The sequence below is a fragment of the Rana temporaria genome, chromosome 3 (assembly GCF_905171775.1).
Source record: "Rana temporaria chromosome 3, aRanTem1.1, whole genome shotgun sequence".
Taxonomy (NCBI): Eukaryota; Metazoa; Chordata; class Amphibia; order Anura; family Ranidae; genus Rana; species Rana temporaria.
This window is the reverse complement of record NC_053491.1, coordinates 14,230,654-14,253,751: the sequence shown is the minus strand read 5'-3', so window position 1 is coordinate 14,253,751 and position 23,098 is coordinate 14,230,654. Positions and strand designations below refer to the sequence as shown.

Sequence of the window (23,098 nt, the reverse complement as noted above, 5' to 3'; positions counted from 1 at the left end):
CCGAAAAAAATTATATCGGTCGATCTCTAGTATAAATACAAGTGTTTTAATAGTGTATTTAACTGTTTGGCTGGAAACGCACTTAATTTAATTAATACATTAAACGTTAATGTTTCCGTTTCAGCTGGAGAAATGAAAATGATTATTTTTGTGGTAACTGCATCTTACAGGGTTTAGTATTATTTTGATTTATGAAAAAAAATAAAAATAAAAGACAGACCACTTACTACTTTCCATCAGGAGTCCATCCAGCCCTAGCAATATATTCGCACCCTGAAAAAAGCACTTCAAACGGCTGCCGGAGTTCCTTGTCTACCACGTCCAGAACCTACAGAAATAAAGATCAGTTGGTTTTCGCAGCACAGTACCCCGAGATCTGATAAAAACCTGTATGGTATATGTAGCCAGATAAAAACGATCCTTACATTAAAGGGGTTGTAAAGGTAAATGTTTTTTCACCTTAATGCATCATCCTATGCATAAAGGTGAAAAAACATCCGACGGTACCAACCCCCCCCCGTTTTACTTACCTTACCCCTCGAAAGTCCCACCCGCGTCCCCGTGATCCTCTTCGGTTTCCAGCCTGGCCATTGACTGGCTAGGTTGGACGGATTTATAGCAGCGCAGCCATTGGCTGGCGCTGCTGTCAATCACATGCGATGACGCAGCTCGCCGGGGGGCGGGGCAGAGTGATACAGTCGGTGGCTATGCCCGCCGCTGTGTCACAGGAGCGCGCTCGCAAAAGCTTTCCACCATGCTCGCTCGCTTGCATGAAGGTGGAAAGCTCTAGCGAGGAGGAGCCGAGACAGCCGCCGAGGGACCCCAGAAGACGAGGTTCGGGGACACTCTGTGCAAAACAAGCTGCACAGTAGAGGGAAGTATAACATGTTTTTTGTTTATTTTTTTAAATAATTTTTGCCTTTAGTGTTCCTTTAATCCTCACACAGGGTGACAACCAAGACACTGCAGTACCCTCTAAAGCCGTGGTTCTCAACTCCTGTCCTCAGGACCCACCAACAGGCCTGATTTTAAGTATTACCTTGGGGGAGGTGCAGACTAGAATACTACAATCACTGAGCAGCAAGTGACCTCACCTGTCATGTATTTCAGTTATCTTGCAAACGTGGCCTGTTAGTGGGACCTGTGGACAGGAGTTGAGAACCACTGCTCTAAAATTAGAATCAAACGTCCTTAAAGTGATATTAAAGGCAATTTCCCCCCCCCCCCCAATAGTAAACATATTATATACTTGCCTACTCTTGAGTAATGGTTTTGCACAGAGCAGCACTGACCCTCAACTTCTCGGGTCCCTCACCGATGCTCCTGGCCCCTCCCTCCTGCTGAGTGCTCCCAGAGCAAGTAGCTTGCTGTGGGGGCACCCAATCAGGCTTGTTTCCGAGCCGCTGCTCTGCATGTCTATTCACAGGGGGGCTGCTGCACAGAGAAGGTTTTTTACCTTCAAGCATAGAATACATAAAGGTAAAAAAAAAAACCTTGAGCCTTTACAACCACTTTACTTAAATGAGTTGCTTTTGGCAGTAGTTCTGACTGTCACATGCGATGCATTGGGGTTGATTTCCTAAAACTGAAGAGTGCAAAATCTGGTGAAGCTCTGCATAGAAACCAATCAGCTTCCAGGTTTTTTTTGTCAACGCCTAATGCCACGTACACACGATCCGAATATTGTACGAAAAATGTCATCCGAGGAAGAATCGTCCGATAATCGGATCGTTGGTACAGAGCTTCCGTGAGCCGATCATGACAGTTCATCCGATATTATTATCGGACATGCACGAAAATTGTCCTCGTACTATACCAGAACGTGCAATTTTCGTTTGGTCAGTACAGTTGTCGTCCGAAAATACAAATACATTACAACACATGACATCACTTCTGATTTTTTTTTTTCTGTCGTACGAGAATTTTCTTGACTTTAGTAACCTATTAAATTTCTACTTGCGACTAGTAAACGGAAAAAGTTGGACGATCTGTTGTCCGATTTTCGGATCGTGTGTACATGGCATTAGAAGCTGATTGCCTACCAATCACAGCTGCACCAGATTTTGAGCTCTCCAGTTTTAGCAGATCAATCCCTTTGTGTCAAATAGTAGTAACACGCCTGCTACTTAGTGGTCAGTGAAAGGCAAACCATATTATGTTTACACTGTCGCCCTTGTAAATAAGGTCTTAACCACTTAAGGACCGCCTCCTGCACATATATGTCGGCAGAATGGCACGGCTGGGCACATGCACGTACAGGTACCGTATTTATCGGCGTATACCGCACACTTTTTTGCCCTGAATATCAGGGCAAAATCGTGGGTGCGCGATATATACGCCGATACCCGCTTCCCGCGCCGAGTTTGAACCACTGCGCCAGCATATACCGAGCGCAGTACACTCGGGTATAGTCGGGCAGGCTCGGCTTCTCTCGCGGTCACGTCCTGGATGTACAGGACGTAACCGCGAGAGGAGCTGAGCCTGCCGGACTATACCCGAGTGTACTGCGCTCGGTATATGCCGGCGCAGTGGTTCAAACTTGGCGCGGGAAGCGGGAATCGAGCGGTGAGGACACTGCAGAAGGACGCCGGACCCGACGAGGCGGACGCCGCGCAAGACACCAAAACTAAGTACTAAAGTTTTTTTTTTACAGGAATGCAGGTACAATTTAGGGGTATAAATACGGTACGTGCTGTGCTATTGTCCAACCGTGGGTCGCGGGCGCGCGCCCACGGCCCGATCCGAAGCTCCGTGACCGCGGGACTTTTTCGCCGCTGGAGTCCCGCGATCGGTCCCCGGAGCTGAAGAACGGGGACAGCTTCCTCGTTCTTCACTGTGGCTCCGTCATCGATCGAGTGATCCCTTTTATAGGGGGACACAATCGATGACGTCACACCTACAGCCACACCCCCCTACAGTTGTAAGCACACTTCAGGTCACACATAACCCCTTCAGTGCCCCCTGTGGTTAACTCCCAAACTGCAATTGTCATTTTCACAATAAACGATGCATTTTAAATGCATTTTTTGCTGTAAAAATGTCAATGGTCCCAAAAATGAGTCAAAATTGTCCGAAGTGTCCGCCATAATGTCGCAGTCACGGAAAAAAAAAAAAAAAAAAAAAAAAAAAAAAAAAAATCGCTGATCGCCACCAATAGTAGTAAAAAAAAAAAAAATAATTAATAAAAATGCAATAAAACTATCCCCTATTTTGTAAACGCTATAAATTTTGCGCAAACCAACCAATAAACGCTTGTTGTGTTTTTTTTTACCAAAAATATGTAGAAGAATACGTATCGGCCTAAACTGAGGAAAAACATTCTTTATACATATTTTTGGGGATATTATAGCAAAAAGTAAAAAATATTGAATTTTTTTCAAAATTGTCGCTCTATTTTTGTTTATAGCGCAAAAAATAAAAACCGCAGAGGTGATCAAATACCACCAAAAGAAAGCTCTATTTGTGGGGAAAAAAGGACGCCAATTTTGTTTTGGAGCCACGTCGCACGACCGCGCAATTGTCAGTTAAAGCGACGCAGTGCCAAATCGCAAAAAGGGGCAAGGTCCTTTAGTTGCATTTTGGTCCGGGTCTTAAGTGGTTAAAGTAGACAGTGGCAATTTAAAATTGTCATTTTCTGAGCTTTGTCTATGTTGTAATTTTTTTTAACCAAATACACTATTTTAAGGGCGTTGAAGAGGTCAGGGATTATTCACGGAGTCTGTCCTCAGCACAGCAGGAGGTGAGCAGCAACCCCAGTATTTAATAGCCATGTGCGGACCACGGTCAGCACTCACCTTCCGTTGTGCGGCTCATCATCAACAGGCTAAACAGGTCAAATTAAAAACTATAATAAGAAAAAAAGTAAATGATGCACTTACCCTGCCCTCCGAATCCACTGTGATCTCCGACAACTTAAATGTCACTTTTGGATTTGCAGTCCCTGAAAAATTGAGTCAAAGTACAAAGATAAAATATTATTTGCAGAAAAAAAAAAAAGAAGACACCTACAGTGACCATTTCCCTACCGAGGCACAAGTTGATGCTCACCAGCTTTGGGGTACCTAAATGAATCTGTCCTGCGAGTCTCCAGCATTGGGGAGGTCACATGAATTATCTCCACCTCAGATTCATCATTCTCTTCATACAGGATACGCAGAATCTGGCCACCTGATGGCGCTGAGATATAAAATACGAAAGAGAGGGGTAAAAAAAAAAAAAAAAAATAATTACACAAAGGCGAAAGTGTACAATGCGAACCTAGCTATCATAACAATGAAAATCACATTATATAAATCATTTGGATTTGGAGAAGGATTAAATATTTTAACTTTGCACAGCCATGCCGCCTCTACTTACCTGCTTTGTGTAATGGTTTTGCAGAGCAGCCCTGATCCTCTTTTTCTGGGGCCCCCATCAGCGCGCCAGGCCCCTCCTCTTCATCGGGTGCCCCTGCGGAAAGCACTCGTGCGTGCTCGCTACCGAGTCCATTGACACAGACAGCAGGACTCTGCCCCGCCCCTGTGTCATAGGATTTGATTGACAGCAGCGGGAGCTTCTATCAATCTGTCCAATGAAGAGAGAGACCGCCGCTGGAGACGCTGCATTGTGCACACCGCTGGATAGAATCGGGCACAGGTAAGAGAAAAGGGGGGTCTGGGAGGCAGTTGCAGCACAGAAGGTTTGAGGGTTCCCGACACCACTGAACTCCCAGACAGTTAAAGCGGAGCTCCACCCTAAAGTGGAACTTACGCTCATCGGAACACCCCCCCCCCCCTCCGGTGTCACATTTGGCACCTGTCTGGGGGGTGCAGATAGCTGTCTAAGACAGGTATTTGCACCCACTTCTGGCCACACAGTCTGCAGGTAGAACGTCAGATGCCCCCCCCCTGTTGTGTTCTGGGAAACACACGACTCCCAGAACACAGCGGGGAACCAGTAAGCACGGCGCAGTGCGACTCGCACATGCGCCATAGGGAGCCGGGCAGTGAAGCCGCAATGCTTCCACTTCCCGATTCCCTCACCGAGGATAGTGGGGGGGGGGGCAGCAGAGTGACGAGCGATTGCTCATCTTCTGCTGCCGACGTCGCTGGGCACCAGGACAGGTAAGTGTCCATTTATTAAAAGTCAGCAGCTGCAGTATTTGTAGCTGCTAAAAAAAAAATGTTGACGAAGCTCCGCTTTAAGTGTCCTATTATTAAAAATCAGTAGCTGCAGTATGTCTACAATTCAGCATTTAGCCCCCGTTCACACCTAATTTAGTGCAATTTCAAAGCCTTGCAATTTCAAAGATTTGCACTGACGATTTTGTTGCAGCTTGCAACAGAATATTGTCGATAACTGCCAGCACACCAAGGATCTTCTTCATCCAAAGTTTTTTAATTAAAGAAAGATCACATGCCTGATGAAGGGATCCTGCATGACCCTGAAACGTTGCACTACACTGTTTCGTGATGTGATCTTTCTTTAATTAAAAAACGTTTAAAACGAAGAAGATCCTTGTTGTGATGGCGAATATCTACATTATCGTTCATGTTCCAGTATCCACCTGCCGGTCACTACAGCGCCTGATACTTTAACCACTTAAGACCCACAAATAGAGCTTTCTTTTGGTGGTATTTGATCACCTCTGCAGTTTTTATTTTTTGCGCTATAAACAAAAATATAGACTGACAATTTTGAAAAAAAATCAATATTTTTTACATTTTGCTATAATAAATATCCCCCAAAAATATATAAAAACATTTTTTTTCCTCAGTTTAGGCCGATACGTATTCTTCTACCTATTTTTGGTAAAAAAAAAAAATCGCAATAAGCGTTTATCGATTGGTTTGCGCAAAATTTATAGCGCTTACAAAATAGGGGATAGTTTTATTACACCTTTATTTTTTTTACTACTAATGGCGGCGATCAGCGTTTTTTTTCTTGACTGCGACATTATGGCGGACACTTCGGACAATTTTGACACATTTTTGGGACCATTGTCATTTTCACAGCAAAAAATGCATTAAAAATGACAATTGCTGTTTGGGAGTTAACCACAAGGGGGCGCTGAAGGGGTTAAGTGTGACCTCATTTGTGTTTCTAACTGTAGGGGGGTGTGGCTGTAGGTGTGACGTCGTCGATTGTGTCCCCCTATTAAAGGGATCATACGATCGATGATGCCGCCACAGTGAAGAACGGGAAAGCTGTGTTTACACACGGCTCTCCCCGTTCTTCAGCTCCGCGGACCGATCACGGGACCCCAGCGGCGATCAGGTACGCAGTACCAGAGCTTCGGACCGGGTCGCGTGCCCACAACCCACGGCTGGGTACTAGCACAGGACGTACCTGTACGTGCATGTGCCCAGCCGTGCCATTCTGCCGACGTATATGTGCAGGAGGCGGTCCTTAAGTGGTTAACAGCTCATTCCAGGAACGTATGCAGGAACCTTTTTTTAGTCGCCTCGATATGAATGGTTCCATTGCCGGCAATGGGGTGCGACTTGTCATGCAATCTGGAACAGTCTAAACGGCTGACAAGTCACACCTGTGTGAACAGGGGCTAAATGCTCTTAAGTTTTTTGAATGACTGCATTCTAGCCAACCTGGGAAACTTTGCCCAGTACATTACTGACAGCAAATGTGTGTGCAAACGCTTACTATTTGCACTCATCTTAATAATCAGCAGAACGGTTCTTACTTGATTCATTGCGAGGACACCACCAATATCCAGTGTAGCGATCAAATTCTTCCTGCAGCACAAATGACGCTACACCCGCAGACCGCGAGTCTTCCTCCACTCCAACCATATCTGTGTAGAAACACATCAATCAGTATCAAAGTAGAATAAGCAGAAAAAGGTCAGAATAAACCATCCATAGGATCACTATCATATGACCTCGATACATTCTGCAGTTTATCTGAAAACCCATAAAACGCTATCAACATCACTATGACATCATTATGACATTAATTTAGAGACTAGCCTTTGTGTACGAAGGTCAGCCTGCGCTCCTCTCCGCTCTCTATGTTGGCGACCCACAAGTCATTACTGTGTACAAACGATATCCAATTGGGGTCTGCTGGACAGATGGTGGGATCCATGCGGATATTGGGACAACTGCTTTCCAATAAATGAGGCTGAAGAGGCTGCTTCTGCAGGTACAAAATAGGGAAGATAAAACACAGGGACTTTTTAACAAAATTGTATTGTTGTACCAACATAAGTTTATTATAATTATTATACAGGATTTATATAGTGCAAACAGTTTGCACAGAACCTTACAATTTGAGGACTGACGGTACAGCTACAATACAAGTTATAGAGGATAAATCAGAGGGCCCTGACTAGAGGTCGACCGATATATCGGCCGATATTTTGCCTTTTTAAAGATATCGGCATCGGCCGATCATTATGAAAAATAGGCCGATTGTCTGGGATCTGAGGTAGGGGTGTGCTGGGTGGAATTCTTCCGCCTGCCTGCCAGCCCGCTCGCTGCTATCTGCTGACCTTTTTTTTTAGTTTAGGAAGTCGGCAGCCAACCAGCGGGCCGGTAACAGCCAATCGGAGGCCGCCATCCTCCACTCTGGAAAAAAAACGCGCCCTGCCTACAAACCCCAGAATGCAGCGCGGGGCGGTGCCGGCCGTGCTGCATTCTGGTGTTTGTACGCAGAGGCAGGGCGCGCAACACGTCAGGGGACGTTTTTTTTCCAGAGTGGAGGATGTCGGCAGCGGCGGCTGCCGATTGGCTGTTACCGGCCCGCTCTGCATTCTGGGGATTGTAGGCAGAGGCGGGGCAGCACGTCAGGGCCATGGATGAATGGAGCTTTATTGTGCTAGGCTAGGAGATGGAACGGAGCCTGGAGCGCTCCGCTGGTGGGCATTGATGAGGTGGCAGTGAATGACATTGGGCTGTACTGGTGGGCACTGATGTGAGGCACTGATGAGGTGATGCACTGGTTGGCACTGATGTGATGCACTGGTTGGCACTGATTTGATGCACTGGTGATATATGCGCTGGTGGGCACTGGTGATATGCGCTGGTGGGCAATGATGGGATGCACTGGTGCATTGGTGGGCATTGATGAGGTGGCACTGATGGGCTGCACTGGTGGACTGCACTGGTGGGCAATAATGAGGTTGCACTGGTGGGCTACACTGGTGGGCACCGATGTGGAACTTATGGACACCGATAGGCTCCACTGGTGGGTACTGATGAGGTTGCACTGGTGGGCACTAATGGATACTGATAGGCTGCACTGATTGGCTGCACCAGTGGGCTCTGATAGGCTGCACCCGACCTCTCCACCCCAAACAATTATCTCCTCCCCACCTCTCCACCCTAGGTTTTTTGAGATGAAGGAAAAAAAAAAAAAAAAATCGGCCTAAATTATAGGCCGCAAAAATCGGCAACACACATCGGCCGCCCCGATTTCCAAATATCGGCATCAGCCAGAGAAAAACCCATATCGGTTGACCTCTAGCCCTGACCATTCGAGCTTACAGTCTAGGAGGGATATATTAGGGACAAACTTTTTGCCTTATATATAGAGCAATCACAAGCTGCTACGGGTTCCCACTCACCTTTGACATTTTCACATTATCCTATTAACCTTTTTTCTGCCAGTTCCATACGTCGTACAGACCTGACAGACATTCCCGATGCCTGTGGCCACCAGGAGGAGGGGAGGGAGCAAAGCGGACATACATCTGCTCTCCACCCCTCCTTGTTAATGACCCAGAAAGCGACGAGTTTGATGTCACTTCTGGGTCCGCCTCTCTGTGTCCCCAGCATACCTGGGAATGGATGACACTGGCTTAAAATCAAGGGGCAATCAAGGGGTTAACCGTGTACCTAACAAAGTGTAATGTGTGCTGCTTTTACTTACTGATCTGTCCGTTTTTCCTCCCTGCTTTTCATGTTATACTTACCTCCTCTGTTCGGTTTTGCACAGAGTGGCCCCCGATCCTCCTCTTCTGGGGTCCCTCAGTGGTCCTCCTGGCTCCTCCCGTTCTCGAGTGCCCCGTTGGCGAGCTGCTCTCCCTTTTGGCACACGTGTACTGCTGCTGTGTCTATTGACACAGACAGCAGGACTCTGCCCCACCCCCCGGTTTCCGCACCACTGGATTTGATTGACAGCAGCGGTAGCCAATGTCTGCGCTGCCATCAATCTTTCCAATCAGGACCAGAGACGCCAGCTGAAGCTTGTGTGCGCAGCCCTCATCGCTGGAAAGACCGGGTTCAGATAAGTAAAAGGGAGGCTCTGCTGCATCACAGGAGGTTGTTTTCTATGCATTAAGGTGAAAAACCACAAGGGTTTAAAGCGGTGGCGGTTCGTCCATAGAGGGCGCTGGAGTGACGCCCCCTCTGGCTCTCACCGCCACTGATTTAAATAACATAGATTCATGCATTGCACGAATCTATGTTATTTTCGCCGCTGCCGTTGTTATTCAGATGGTCGGCGCTCATGTCCGGCCATCTGAATAACGCCAGCTGGTTGGCTGTACGGAAATGTCTATCAAAGCCAACAGCTCTGATAGGCTTTCCCAATACAGCCCCCGGGTCCCGGAAGCTTATTCTCGGAGCGCACAGACTGTACGCCCCTTGAATAAGATGACGGGCGTCTCAGCCAATCAGGTTGGCCGGTTCTGGCTACCGGTAACCTGTTTGGCTGAGACGCCTGTCAGTCATCGAGGGCGGGAGAAGACATCGTGGGACGTGGATGCCTAAAACCAGTAAAGGTAAGTGCCGGGCGGGGGGGGAAGAAAGCAATTTACAGGGCACAGTGGGGACAATTGGCACAGCGGCGACCATTAAAGGGCACAGTGGCTGCGTTTAATGGCATGGCACAGTGGTGACAATGTATGGCACAGTGGTGACAATGTATGGCACAGTGGCTGCGATTAATGGCATGGCACAGTGGCTGCGATTAATGGCATGGCACAGTGGTGACAATGGATGGCACAGTGACTGCGTTTAATGGCATGGCACAGTGGTGCAAATTGATGGCATAGTGACTGCATTTAATGGCATGGCACAGTGGTGCGAATTGATGGCACAGTGGCTGCATTTGATGGCATGGCACAGTGGTGCAAATTGATGGCACAGTGGCTGCGTTTGATGGCATGTAACAGTGGCTGCGCTTGATGGCATGTAACAGTGGCTGTGCTTGATGGCATGTAACAGTGGCTGCGTTTGGGCACAGTGAGACTGCACATTTTTTTTTTCCTTTGCGCCCCCACAAAAATTTTGAGCACCAGCCGCCACTGGTTTAAAGTGAATGTATATCCTGTAAAAAAAAAAAAAAACACTAAAACTGTAAGACAAAGGCAACATGAGCTAGTATGCATCGCGTACTAGCTCATTATGAAATACTTACCATAGAACACAGGTGTCAAACAAGGTCCGTGGGCCGAATCCGGCCCTCCAGGCCAATTCATGTGGCCCTCGCACCTCTCCTGCAGATGCACGATACGCTGGACCTTCAGAGCGCATGCGCTGCTGACATCAGTGGCTGCATGCAAGGTGAATATCTCCTAAACGGCGCACGTTTAGGAGATATTCATTTTACCTACAGCTAAGCTTTATTATAGGCCTTGTTATAGGCTGACCTGTAGGTAAAAATGACCAAGTGTGTATACAACCGCTTTAACATCACCTTCAAAGTCACAAACGGGTAAAAACAAGTGCCATACAATATAACATTTCTGGTAACCTCACCGTGAACCCGCGGGCGCCCCCATCTCGAACAGTGTAGATGGCACTGCCAGCTTGGAAGAGGAAGGTTCCACTCTTTGCATGGTAATCAAAAGCAGAGATGCCCACCGTCCCGATACGTTTTCTTTCTCGCAGAAGCTCCTCTTCCCGGGAGTACATGCCGTAATCAGGGGTGGCCTATAAAAGCAACAACATTTTTAAACGTTCTATTTCACAAGTTACACTTCCAAATTGAGACACTTTGGGGTTGATTTACTAAAAATGGAAAGTGCAATATCTGGGGCAGCCAATCAGCTTCTAACTTCAGAGGACAGAATTAGAAACAGACTTGGAAAACTTAACATTGTTCCTAATTTGTACTGAGAGTCTAGTGACTGACTTATCTCCAATCAGATGGTACCATTCCAATGTAGTGACAATATTTAAAATGGCCAAAATATATCCCTGGGAATTACAGGCCAGTTAGCCTTACATAAATAGTATGTAAGCTCTTGGAAGGGACGATAAGGGACTATATACAAGATTTTAGTAATGAAAACGGTATCATTAGCAGTAATCAGCATGGATTTGTGAAGAATCGTTTTTGCCAAACCAATCTGTTAACCTTCTATGAGGAGGTGAGCTGCCATCTAGATAAAGGAAGGCCCGTAGACGTGGTGTATCTAGATAAAGGAAGGCCCGTAGACGTGGTGTATCTAGATAAAGGAAGGCCCGTAGATGTGGTGTATCTAGATAAAGGAAGGCCCGTAGATGTGGTGTATCTATATAAAGGAAGGCCCGTAGACGTGGTGTATCTAGATAAAGGAAGGCCCGTAGACGTGGTGTATCTAGATAAAGGAAGGCCCGTAGACGTGGTGTATCTGGATAAAGGAAGGCCCGTAGACGTGGTGTATCTGGATAAAGGAAGGCCCGTAGACGTGGTGTATCTATATAAAGGAAGGCCCGTAGACGTGGTGTATCTATATAAAGGAAGGCCCGTAGACGTGGTGTATCTATATAAAGGAAGGCCCGTAGACGTGGTGTATCTATATAAAGGAAGGCCCGTAGACGTGGTGTATCTATATAAAGGAAGGCCCGTAGACGTGGTGTATCTATATAAAGGAAGGCCCGTAGACGTGGTGTATCTATATAAAGGAAGGCCCGTAGACGTGGTGTATCTATATAAAGGAAGGCCCGTAGACGTGGTGTATCTATATAAAGGAAGGCCCGTAGACGTGGTGTATCTAGATAAAGAAAGCCCTGTAGACGTGGTGTATCTAGATAAAGGAAGGCCCGTAGACGTGGTGTATCTGGATAAAGGAAGACCCGTAGACGTGGTGTATCTATATAAAGGAAGACCCGTAGACGTGGTGTATCTATATAAAGGAAGGCCCGTAGGTGTGGTGTATCTATATAAAGGAAGGCCCGTAGACGTGGTGCATCTATATAAAGGAAGGCCCAAAGATGTGGTGTATCTATATAAAGGAAGGCCCGTAGACGTGGTGTATCTATATAAAGGAAGGCCCAAAGATGTGGTGTATCTATATAAAGGAAGGCCCGTAGACGTGGTGTATCTGGATAAAGGAAGGCCCGTAGATGTGGTGTATCTATATAAAGAAAGGCCCGTAGACCTGGTGTATCTATATAAAGGAAGGCCCGTAGACGTGGTGTATCTATATAAAGGAAGGCCCGTAGACGTGGTGTATCTATATAAAGGAAGGCCCGTAGACGTGGTGTATCTATATAAAGGAAGGCCCGTAGACGTGGTGTATCTATATAAAGGAAGGCCCGTAGATGTGGTGTATCTATATAAAGGAAGGCCTGTAGACGTGGTGTATCTAGATAAAGGAAGGCCTGTAGACGTGGTGTATCTGGATAAAGGAAGGCCTGTAGATGTGGTGTATCTGGATAAAGGAAGGCCCGTAGATGTGGTGTATCTGGATAAAGGAAGGCCTGTAGACGTGGTGTATCTGGATAAAGAAAGGCCCGTAGACGTGGTGTATCTGGATAAAGGAAGGCCTGTAGATGTGGTGTATCTGGATAAAGGAAGGCCCGTAGACGTGGTGTATCTAGATAAAGGAAGGTCTGTAGATGTGGTGTATCTGGATTTTGCAAAAGCATTTGACACAGTTCCCCATAAATGTTTACTGTACAAAATAAGGTCCGTTGGCATGGACCATAGGGGGTGAGTATATGGATTGAAAACTGGCTACAAGGACGAGTTCAGAGGGTGGTGATAAATGGGGAATACTCGGAATGGTCCGGGGTGGGTAGTGGGGTCCCCCAGGGTTCTGTGCTGGGACCAATCCTATTTCATTCGTTCATAAACGACCTGGAGGATGGGGTAAACAGTTCAATCTCTGTATTTGCGGACGATACTAAGCTAAGCAGGGCAATAACTTCTCTGCAGGATGTGGGAACTTTGCAAGAAGATCTGAACAAATTAATGGGTGGAAAACTACATGGGGGCAAATGAGGTTTAATGTAGAAAAATATAAAATAATGCATTTGTGTGTCAAAAATATAAATGCAATCTACTTACTGGGAGGGAGGAGAACCTCTGGGGGAATCTAGGATGGAAAAGGACCTGGGGGTCCAAGTAGATGACAGGCTCAGCAATGCCAAGCTGCTGCTAACAAAGCAAACAGAATATTGTCATGCATTAAAAAGGGCATGCCCCGGGAGGAAGTAGGAGCAGGGTGCCTCTAAAAAGAGGGAATCCGCTCCCCTCCCAAAAAAATGGCATGCCAAATGTGGCATGTCAGGGGGTTACTGTCACTTAAAGCGGAAGTTCTATTTTTGTTGTCTACTTAACCGGTTAGTGGTGTTAAAGTTATGGTTGATCGGTGTAAATACAACAAGCACTTCCAAAATGTTTCATATCTCACCTGAAAGGTATCCAGTAGGGGTTTCCAGGACAGCATGAGAACTGCGCCTCTGTTAATGTTCTTTGGGATCTCAGAGTAGAATAGTGTATTCTCTCGGTTCTCTCCGGACATTGCTGAAGGGGCAAGAGAAAGAAAGATATGTGCTAAGAAGATGCTGGACAGCGATGCCTTATATACATATATATATATATTAGGGCTGTGACTGATTAAAATTTTTGTGTTCGATTAATCGTTTTTTTTTTAATCGATTAATCGACTAATTTCGATTAATTAACGCACATACAGATACAACTACTTTTAGCTGATCTCCTTGCATTGCAACTCTGCATTAGCCACTGGTAAATGTGGTGGGGGCAGTATGGGGGCAGATGTGTATATTCTTGCAGTATGGGGGCAGATGTGTACATTACAGCATGGGGGCAGATGTGTACATTACAGCATGGGGGCAGATGTGTATATTCTTGCAGTATGGGGGCAGATGTGTACATTACAGCATGGGGGCAGATGTGTACATTACAGCATGGGGGCAGATGTGTACATTACAGCATGGGGGCAGATGTGTACATTACAGCATCTGCCCCCATGCTGTAATATACACATCTGCCCCCATGCTTTAATATACACATCTGCCCCCATGCTTTAATATACACATCTGCCTCCCATACTGCAAGAATATACACATCTGCCCCCATGTGTACATTACAGCATGGGGGCAGATGTGTATATTCTTGCAGTATGGGGGCAGATGTGTATATTACAGCATGGGGGCAGATGTGTACATTACAGCATGGGGGCAGATGTGTACATTACAGCATGGGGGCAGATGTGTACATTACAGCATCTGCCCCCATGCTTTAATATACACATCTGTCCCCATACTCCAGGAATATATACATCTGCCCCATAATGTTACCACACACAGATGGTTGTCCTTTCTTACCTGACTATCAGGCAGGCAGACCCATCTGCAGAGTAGCTGATGGACACACGTGCGCAAGGGAAGAAGATACAAGCAGGCGGGCAGGTGATGATGACGTCAGCGCGCCGCGGCTCCGGGGGTAGGCCGAAGCCGCGGCCTTTCCTATGGGCGAGACCGCGGAGCTCACTCCGCGGATCGTCATCGATCAAAATAATTTTAATCGACCAAAGAAATTAACGATTAATCGACCAATTAATCGTTAATTTCCGCAGCCCTAATATATATATATATATATATATATACACACACACACACACACACACTCACACCGCATAAGTATATCATAGTATCATAAGTATATAATATCACAATATCAACCACTTGCTGACCGCCTTATGGCAGTTTTACTGACGCAGGGCGGCAGTTCTGCGCACTTCAGCCTGTAGGGGGAGTGGTGCCGTCAGCGGCCACTTCTGCTGCGATTATTATGTGGTGTATACACCGCCCCAAAGATGCTGCTTGCAGGACTTTCTTTCCTGTCCCGCAAGTGCACCGCCCCAGTGTGAAAGCACCTGGGCTTTCACACTGGGGAGGCACGAGAGGCGCTTTTCATGCGCCATTTTTAGCGCTAAAAACCCATGATAAGCAGTGTGAAAGTACCCCTAGTAAAAGCAGCGAACAGTACACAAACACTGGCTAGGCACAAGTTTAACCTTTTGATCGTCCATTTATTAAAGAGCCCAGAGGTCCCCAGGGCGCCAAATGGCTACCCCTCCATTTTTTTTATATTTCTGCTTTCTTTTTGTAAGGGGCCCAGAGGTCCCAAGGGCAAACCCCCCCCCCCCCCCATTCGTGGCATCCCCCCCGCTACTCAATTTGAGGCGGCAGGGGGCCCACGCCTGAAGCTGTGTAAGGGGCCCCATAATTCCTGATGGCGGCCCTGATCAGAGATATGCAATACAAGTGCCATGAGGCATAGCAAGAGACTGACAGCCACAAGCATGACACCCAGGGGCATGATGGGACTTGTAGTTTTGCAACAGCGGGAGGTCCGCTAATTGCATATTTGGACCGAAATCAGACTTGAAACAGTGATTGAGAACTCCTGCTGTGAGCCTCTCCATGTGGCAGTTTGAACCCAGGCTAAATTACTCGTTTAACCCCTTAGTGACTAAAACACATGTTAATGTCTAAGCACAATTTTGCAACTTTGACATATGTTAGTAAAACTGCACATATCACAACTACTTTGTGTATCCAGGAGGGATTATACCACGTTTTTTCGGAGGGAAAAAAATTGGGCTTTCATTTGGTAGTAAATGGTAATGGTTATCTAACACACACACACATATATATATATATATATATATATTTTTTTTTTTTAATCAAAAGGAAAAACTGTCCCACAGTAGTAATAATATATATATATATATATATACACATACACATATATATTTAATAGAGCTGCACGATTCTGGATAAAATGAGACTCGCAAGTCTTCTTTCTTTTATAGCCATTTATCTGCTGTGAGAACGCACTAACCTACAAGATAGCAAATTCACAAGGATTGAGTCCAGCATGGCAGGAATGGAACACCATGGAAGATAGGAGGCAAAGCAAGGTAATGATACTTGGGAAGGAGGGGAAAAAAAGAAAGAAAGAAAGAAAGAAAGAAAGAAAGAAAGAAAGAAAGAAAGAAAGAAAGAAAGAAAGAAAGAAAGAAAGAAAGAAAGAAAGAAAGAAAGAAAGAAAGAAAGAAAGAAAAAGAAAGAAAGAAAGAAAGAAAGAAAGAAAGAAAGAAAGAAAGAAAGAAAGAAAGAAAGAAAGAAAGAAAGAAAGAAAGAAAGAAAGAAAGAAAGAAAGAAAAAGAAAAAGAAAAAGAAAGAAAGAAAGAAAGAAAGAAAGAAAGAAAGAAAGAAAGAAAGAAAGAAAGAAAGAAAGAAAGAAAGAAAGAAAGAAAGAAAAAGAAAGAAAGAAAGAAAGAAAGAAAGAAAGAAAGAAAGAAAAAGAAAGAAAGAAAAAGAAAAAGAAAGAAAGAAAAAGAAAAAGAAAGAAAGAAAAAGAAAGAAAGAAAAAGAAAAAGAAAGAAAGAAAAAGAAAAAGAAAGAAAGAAAAAAAGAGAAGGAAAAAAGGGAAGGAAAAAAGGAAGGAAGAAAAGAAACAAAGAATAGCGAAGAAAAGAAAGAAAGGGGAGAAGGGAAAGAAGGAAAGGAAAAAGAAAAGAAAAAGAAAGAAAAGAAGGAGGAAAAAAAAAGTGAAAAGGAAAATGGAAAAAAGAAGAAGGAAAGGGAAAAGAAGAAAAACAAAGAAAAGGGAAAAGAAGGAAAACAAAGAAAGAGGAAGGAAGGTAGGAAAAAAAAAGAAAGGGAAAACGAAGGAAAAGGAAAGAAAAAAATGGAATGAAGAAAGAAAAGGAAAAAGAAAGGAAAGAAAGAAAAAAAAAAGTAGCAACAGAAATAAACAAAAAAAATAGAAAGAAAAAGGAAGGAAGGAAGGAAGAAAGGAAGACAGAAAGACAAGAAAAGAAAAGGAAGAAAGGGGAGAAGGAAAAGAAAAGAAAAGAAAAGAAAAGAAAAGAAAAGAAAAAGGAAAGAAAGAAGGAAAGAAAGAAAGAAAGAAAGAAAGAAAGAAAGAAAGAAAGAAAGAAAGAAAGAAAGAAGGGAAAGAAGAAGGGGAAAAAAAAGGGGGAAAGGAAAATGGAAAAAAGAAGGAAAGGGAAAAGAAGAAAAACAAAGAAAGAGGAAGGAAGGTAGAAAAAAAAAAGAAAGGGAAAACGAAGGAAAAAGGAAAGAAAAAAATGGAAGGAAGAAAAGAAAGGAAAAAGAAAAAAGAATGGAAGAAAGGAAAGAAAGAAGAGGAAGAAAGAAAAGAAAAGAAAAAAAAAAGGAAAGGAAATAAACAAAAGAACTAGAAAGAAAAAGGAAGGAAAGGGAAAAGAAAAAAGAAGGGAAGAAAGGAAGAAAAGAAAAAAAAGTAGGAAAGGAAATAAACAAAAAACTAGAAAGAAAGAAAGAAAGAAAGAAAGAAAGAAAGAAAGAAAAGGGAAAGGGAAAAAGAAAAAGGGAAAGGGAAAAAGAAAAGGGAAAAGAAAAGGAAAAAGAAAGGGAAAAGAAAAAGGAAAGGGAAAAGAAAAAGGAAAGGGAAAAGAAAAAGGAAAAGGAAAGGGAAAAGGGAAAGGGAAAAAGAAAAGGAAAGGGAAAAGAAAAAGAAAAAGGAAAGGGAAAAGGAAAAGGAAAGGGAAAAGAAAAAGGAAAGGGAAAAGAAAAAGGAAAGGGAAAAGAAAAAGGAAAGGGAAAAGAAAAAGAAAAAGGAAAAGAAAAAGAAAAAGGAAAAGAAAAAGAAAAAGGAAAGGGAAAAGGAAAAGGAAAGGGAAAAAAAAAAAGAAAAGAAAAAGAAAAAAGAAAGGGAAAAGAAAAAGGAAAGGGAAAAGAAAAAGGAAAGGGAAAAGAAAAAGGAAAAGGAAAGGGAAAAGGGAAAGGGAAAAAGAAAAGGAAAGGGAAAAAGAAAAGGAAAGGGAAAAAGAAAAGGAAAGGGAAAAAGAAAAGGAAAAGGAAAGGGAAAAAGAAAAGGAAAGGGAAAAAGAAAAGGAAGGGGAAAAGAAAAAAGAAAAGGAAGGGGAAAAGGAAAGGGGAAGGGAAAGGGGAAGGGAAATGAAAAAGGGAAGGAAAAGGAAAAGAAATTGTACACCTAAGACAAAAATACACCACACATCTCTTTTTATGCCACCACAGCAAGTATCAGAATCACACTTGTGCCTCGTACACACGATTAGAATATCTGACGACTGTCCATTCTTTTTTTGCATGCTAGTGTTATATCGAAAACCAAATAAGTTACTAAACTTATGAAAATTCTCATACAACAGAATATAACTTCAAAAGAAAGGTCCACCACACTGCTCACAGGTGAGCCGCCTCCTCACTGCAGGGCGCTCGCCCAGTCACAGCTGTAGCAATAATGAAGGGAAAATCTGGATGGCTGCACACCAAACTGAGTGGATACCTTTATTCGCATAAAACCATGAAGAGCACTACATGTACAAGCAAGGGAGGAATGGCCCACATGTTTCGTACAGAATTGTACGAAAGCCCCAAAATACAACTTTGGAATCGATAATTGTATTGTTATGTATTCTTTTGTTTCCGAGCATGCGCGGTCTTGGTTTCGGACTATACTAATTACACGAAAATCGTTAGTTCTGGTATCATGCGAGAAAAATGTTCGTGTTTGTCCCTTCAGATATTTTTGCATGAACTGATCGGCTCTCATAAGCTGTGTACTAACGATCAGATTATCTATACAAAAGCTGTATTCTTTTTTGGTGTCTGATTTTCTCATTGTGTGTACTAAGGCATGACAGGCAACACACTCAAAGCCCAATTATAAAAACAGGAAGAAGAAGGAGATCTACTTACACATACCCAGATAGTACATTCTATCAGAGTGAGGGCTATCTGGGTCATTCCTCTTTACAAAGGTGAAGCTGTGAGGGGCCTTGGCCATCATATACCCGTGGTACTTCCTGGTGTCTGCCAGCAGCTTCCGCATCTGGCTCCACGAATGGCGCTCCACGTAGAAGGGGTCCGGCTTGGAGTCTCCCCCGGTGGGCTCTGTGCTTCCATGGCTGCTTGCCGACTCAAAAATCTCAACTCCGACCTGCTCAGTCTCCATAGCTGCCGCCATGTTGCATCCTGTGGAAAAGTACCATTGTCGTTATTTCTAATACAAACTCTGCCAACCCTTCACCCATAGACATTAGAGGCACATCTTCCAGTACCCGGAATTTTAGACATGATTTAGATATTGTGAAAACTGGCAATGCCACAAGTTTTGACAGTTAACCACTTAAGCCCCGGACCATTTTGTTGCTAAATGCCCAGGCCAGGTTTTGCGATTCGGCACTGCGTCGATTTAACAGACAATTGTGCGGTCGTGCGACGTGGCTCCCAAACAAAATTGGGCCTTTTTTCCCCACAAGTAGAGCTTTCTTTTGGTGGTATTTGATCACCTCTGCGGTTTTTATTTTTTGCGCTATAAACAAAAATAGAGCGACAATTTTGAAAAAAATGCAATATTTTTTACTTTTTGCTATAATAAATCTCCCCAAAAATATATATAACATTTATTTTTTTCCTCAGTTTAGGCTGATACGTATTCTTCTACCTATTTTTGGTAAAAAAATCACAATAAGCGTTTATCGATTGGTTTGCGCAAAATTTATAGCGTTTACAAAATAGGGGATAGTTTTATTGCATTTTTATAATTTTTTTTTTTTTACTACTAATGGCGGCGATCAGCAATTTTTTTCGTGACTGCGACATTATGGCGGACCCTTTGGACAATTTTGACACATTTTTGGGACCATTGTCATTTTCACAGCAAAAAATGCATTTAAAATGCATTGTTTACTTTGAAAATGACAATTGCAGTTTGGGAGTTAACCACAGGGGGCGCTGTAGGATTTAGTGTTCACCTAGTGTGTGTTTACAACTGTAGGGGGGTGTGGCTGTAGGACTGACGTCATCGATCGAGTCTCCCTATAAAAGGGATGACTCGATCGATGCAGCGCCACAGTGAAGCACGGGGAAGCCGTGTTTACATACGGCTCTCCCCGTTCTTCAGCTCCGGGGAGCGATCGCGACGGAGCGGCTATAAACGAATAGCCGCGCCCTCGTCCCGGATCGCTCCCCGCGGGTATCCGACCGCCGCATGTACCGGGGAGGGGGGGGTCCCGATCTGACCCACGACTCATGGAAAGGCAGGGACGTACATGTACGCCCATATGCCTGTATGTGCCATTCTGTGGACGTACATATACATGCGGCGGTCGGCAAGTGGTTAAAGTGATACTAAAATCACTCACTGCTTAAAGCGGAGTTCCACTATAAAGAGATACAAATATGGTCTTCATGGAAGAGTCATCAGAAGAAAACCTCTTCTACGTCCTCACCACAAAAATCAGCGTTTGAACTTTGCAAATGAACATATAGACAAGCCTGATGCATTTTGGAAACAAGTTCTGTGGACCGATGAGGTTAAAATAGAACTTTTTGGCCGGAATGAGCAAAGGTACGTTTGGAGAAGAAAGGGCACAGAATTTAATGACAAGAACCTCTGTCCAACTGTGAAGCATGGGGGTGGATCAATCATGCTTTGGGGTTGTATTGCAGCCAGTGGCACAGGGAACATTTCACGAGTAGAAGGAAAAATGGATTCAATAAAATTTCAGCAAATTTTGGATGGTAACTTGATGCCATCTGTGAAAAAGCTGAAGTTAAAGAGAGGATGGCTTCTACAAATGAATAATGATCCTAAACACACCTCAAAATCCACGGGGGGATTACATCAAGAGGCGTAAACTGAAAGTTTTGCCATGGCCTTCACAATCTCCTGACCTCAACATAATTGAAAATCTATGGATAGACCTTAAAAGAGCAGTGCGTGACAGACAGCCCAGAAATCTCAAAGAACTGGAAGACTTTTGTAAGGAAGAATGGGCAAAGATCCCTCAAACAAGAATTGAGACTCTTGGCTGGCTACAAAAAGTGTTTACAAGCTTTTGTAAACTAAAGATAGCGGCGCTATACTGTCGGATTTGCTGCGGGATTCGGCCGCTAGCGGTGCGGTATTAACCCCCCGCTAGCAGCCGATAAAGGGTTAATACCGCCCGCAATGTGCCTCTGCAGAGGCGCATTGCGGGCGGTATTGCCGCGGTTTCCCATTGTTTTAAATGGGAAGGAGCGGTATACACGCTGCTCCTCTCACCGCTCCAAAGATGCTGCTGACAGGAGATTTTTTTCTCTCCCGCCAGCGCATCGCCTCAGTGTGAAAGCCCTAGGGCTTTCACATTGAGTATGCAGTGCAGGAGTTTTTCAGGCGGTATAGCAGCGCTATTTTTAGCGCTGAACCGCCTGAAAAACTGCTCAGTGTGAAAGGGGTCTTCGTTGTCTTTCACACAGCTGTTCAGATTTTCAGACAGATCCAGACTGAACTGCAATGTATGTAGGTTGGTGGATGTAAACGGATGATTACATCCATGTAAACATCCAATCAGGTCCATTTTTGAAACTACTTGCAACCCACTCACAGTACATTTAGGCTCCATATTCACATCTAGGCGTTTGCAATCGCCGGCGGAATCGCCACCGATTCTGCCCGCGATTGCAAATTGTGGCAAAACACAGAACGCGTTTGCGATGCGATTACTTCTAATGGCACCCAAATCGTGGCAAGAGTAATCATGAACTTCTTTTGGGCCGCACGCATCCCGCGATTTCGTTTGGGCGATTTTGACGCAATTTGGGGTGCTATTAGAAGTAATGGCACTGCCAACGCTCTCTGCGTTTTGCCGTGATTCCAAGTACTTATGGTGTGAATGGAGCCGTACTGTAAGCGGGCAGCACAGCGACGTACGGGTACGTGACCTTCCTGGTTTTTGGGCACGCATCCCCTGCTGATTGGACGCAGCATACGTTTGTCAGCAGAGTTCACCACCCAATCCAATTCGCATAGCAGAAGAATGTGACTGGCTCTCTATGGAGGCTTCGGAGCGCACTGCACAGAAACGCTGTGCGTCTTTGGCTCAGTTTCAGGCAAAGATTCAGCCCTGAAACAAAGAACGAGGATGCACAGCGTTCCTGTGCGATCCGCAGCCGGTAATCTGACGATCTGGTTCCGGCTGGTTCCTGTAAGGACTGCGCAGGCGCAATCCTTGCCGACGGAAATCTCCGAACCTCGGCCGGCATCCAGGGCGACGTGGAATTTGAGGAAAGTGGCCAGTCGGCCTCACGTCCTCGCTTCGCTCGCTCGGCCTCCTGGCTCTTTTTTTAACATCCTACAATCCACGGGGATGTTAAGGAATGAGCCTGGATGCCGGGCGAGGTTCGGAGATTTCCGTCGGCAAGGATTGCGCCTGCGCAGTCCTTACAGGAACCATCTCGATAGGGGAACCTTAACGACAAGTCACTGGTATAGGGTGTGAACCGAGCCTTAGCCAAAGCCGATACCAGCTGATGGACTGCATCCAATCACACACAGAGTTCTGCGTTTACAAAACACATAGGGCTCTGTGTACTGAAAAGAAAAGGCAGCCAGATCCAAGGGCACGCCCCCACTGATGCTGGTTAGAGTCGTGCAAGTTCAAACCGGCAATGCAGCCTGGGGGGGGGGTCATTAGACAGACATCTGTTGTTGTATAGGAATGAATTGCTTTTAGAAATCAGTGCGTCGCACCAATTCGGATGGTGCCACTGCCTGCGATTTGACATGTCTGGCGTGAAAGCAGAAACACATCACACTGGTTAGGCACACAGTTAACACCTTAACCACTTGCCGACAGCCGCACACACATATATGTCGGCAGAATGGTACAGGTACGTCTTTTTGAATTTGTCGCCTTGCGTTCATGCCCGCGGGTCCTGCGCCGGCGCCCCACGATCGTGAGATGGACCGGCAGAACAGGGAGGTGTAAACAAGGCATTTCCCTGTTCTGTCGAGTGACAGGACACTGATCTACTGATCCCTGTCATCGGGAGCAGTGATCTCTGTCATGTCAGCGGTAGCCCACCGCCACAGTTAGAATCACTCCCTAGGACACACTTACCCCCTTTTTCGC

The 23,098-nt window shown here is 45.0% G+C and overlaps 1 protein-coding gene across 3 annotated transcripts in view; it reads right to left on the bottom strand.

The window, feature by feature from the left end:
- DPP8 (dipeptidyl peptidase 8) overlaps window positions 1-23,098 on the bottom strand; it is an 84,305-nt gene that overhangs the window by 51,278 nt on the left and 9,929 nt on the right. For 2 of the 3 annotated variants that reach the window (XM_040342279.1, XM_040342281.1), the window contains exons 2-9: window positions 18,900-19,175; window positions 13,565-13,677; window positions 10,701-10,874; window positions 6,966-7,134; window positions 6,680-6,790; window positions 4,048-4,176; window positions 3,879-3,940; window positions 228-328 (exon numbers count right to left, since the gene is read on the bottom strand). In XM_040342279.1, the coding sequence (XP_040198213.1) occupies window positions 228-328; window positions 3,879-3,940; window positions 4,048-4,176; window positions 6,680-6,790; window positions 6,966-7,134; window positions 10,701-10,874; window positions 13,565-13,677; window positions 18,900-19,175 (1,135 nt within the window). The remainder of the gene's footprint in view (window positions 1-227; window positions 329-3,878; window positions 3,941-4,047; window positions 4,177-6,679; window positions 6,791-6,965; window positions 7,135-10,700; window positions 10,875-13,564; window positions 13,678-18,899; window positions 19,176-23,098) is intronic. The other variant, XM_040342280.1, reaches the window with a different exon arrangement.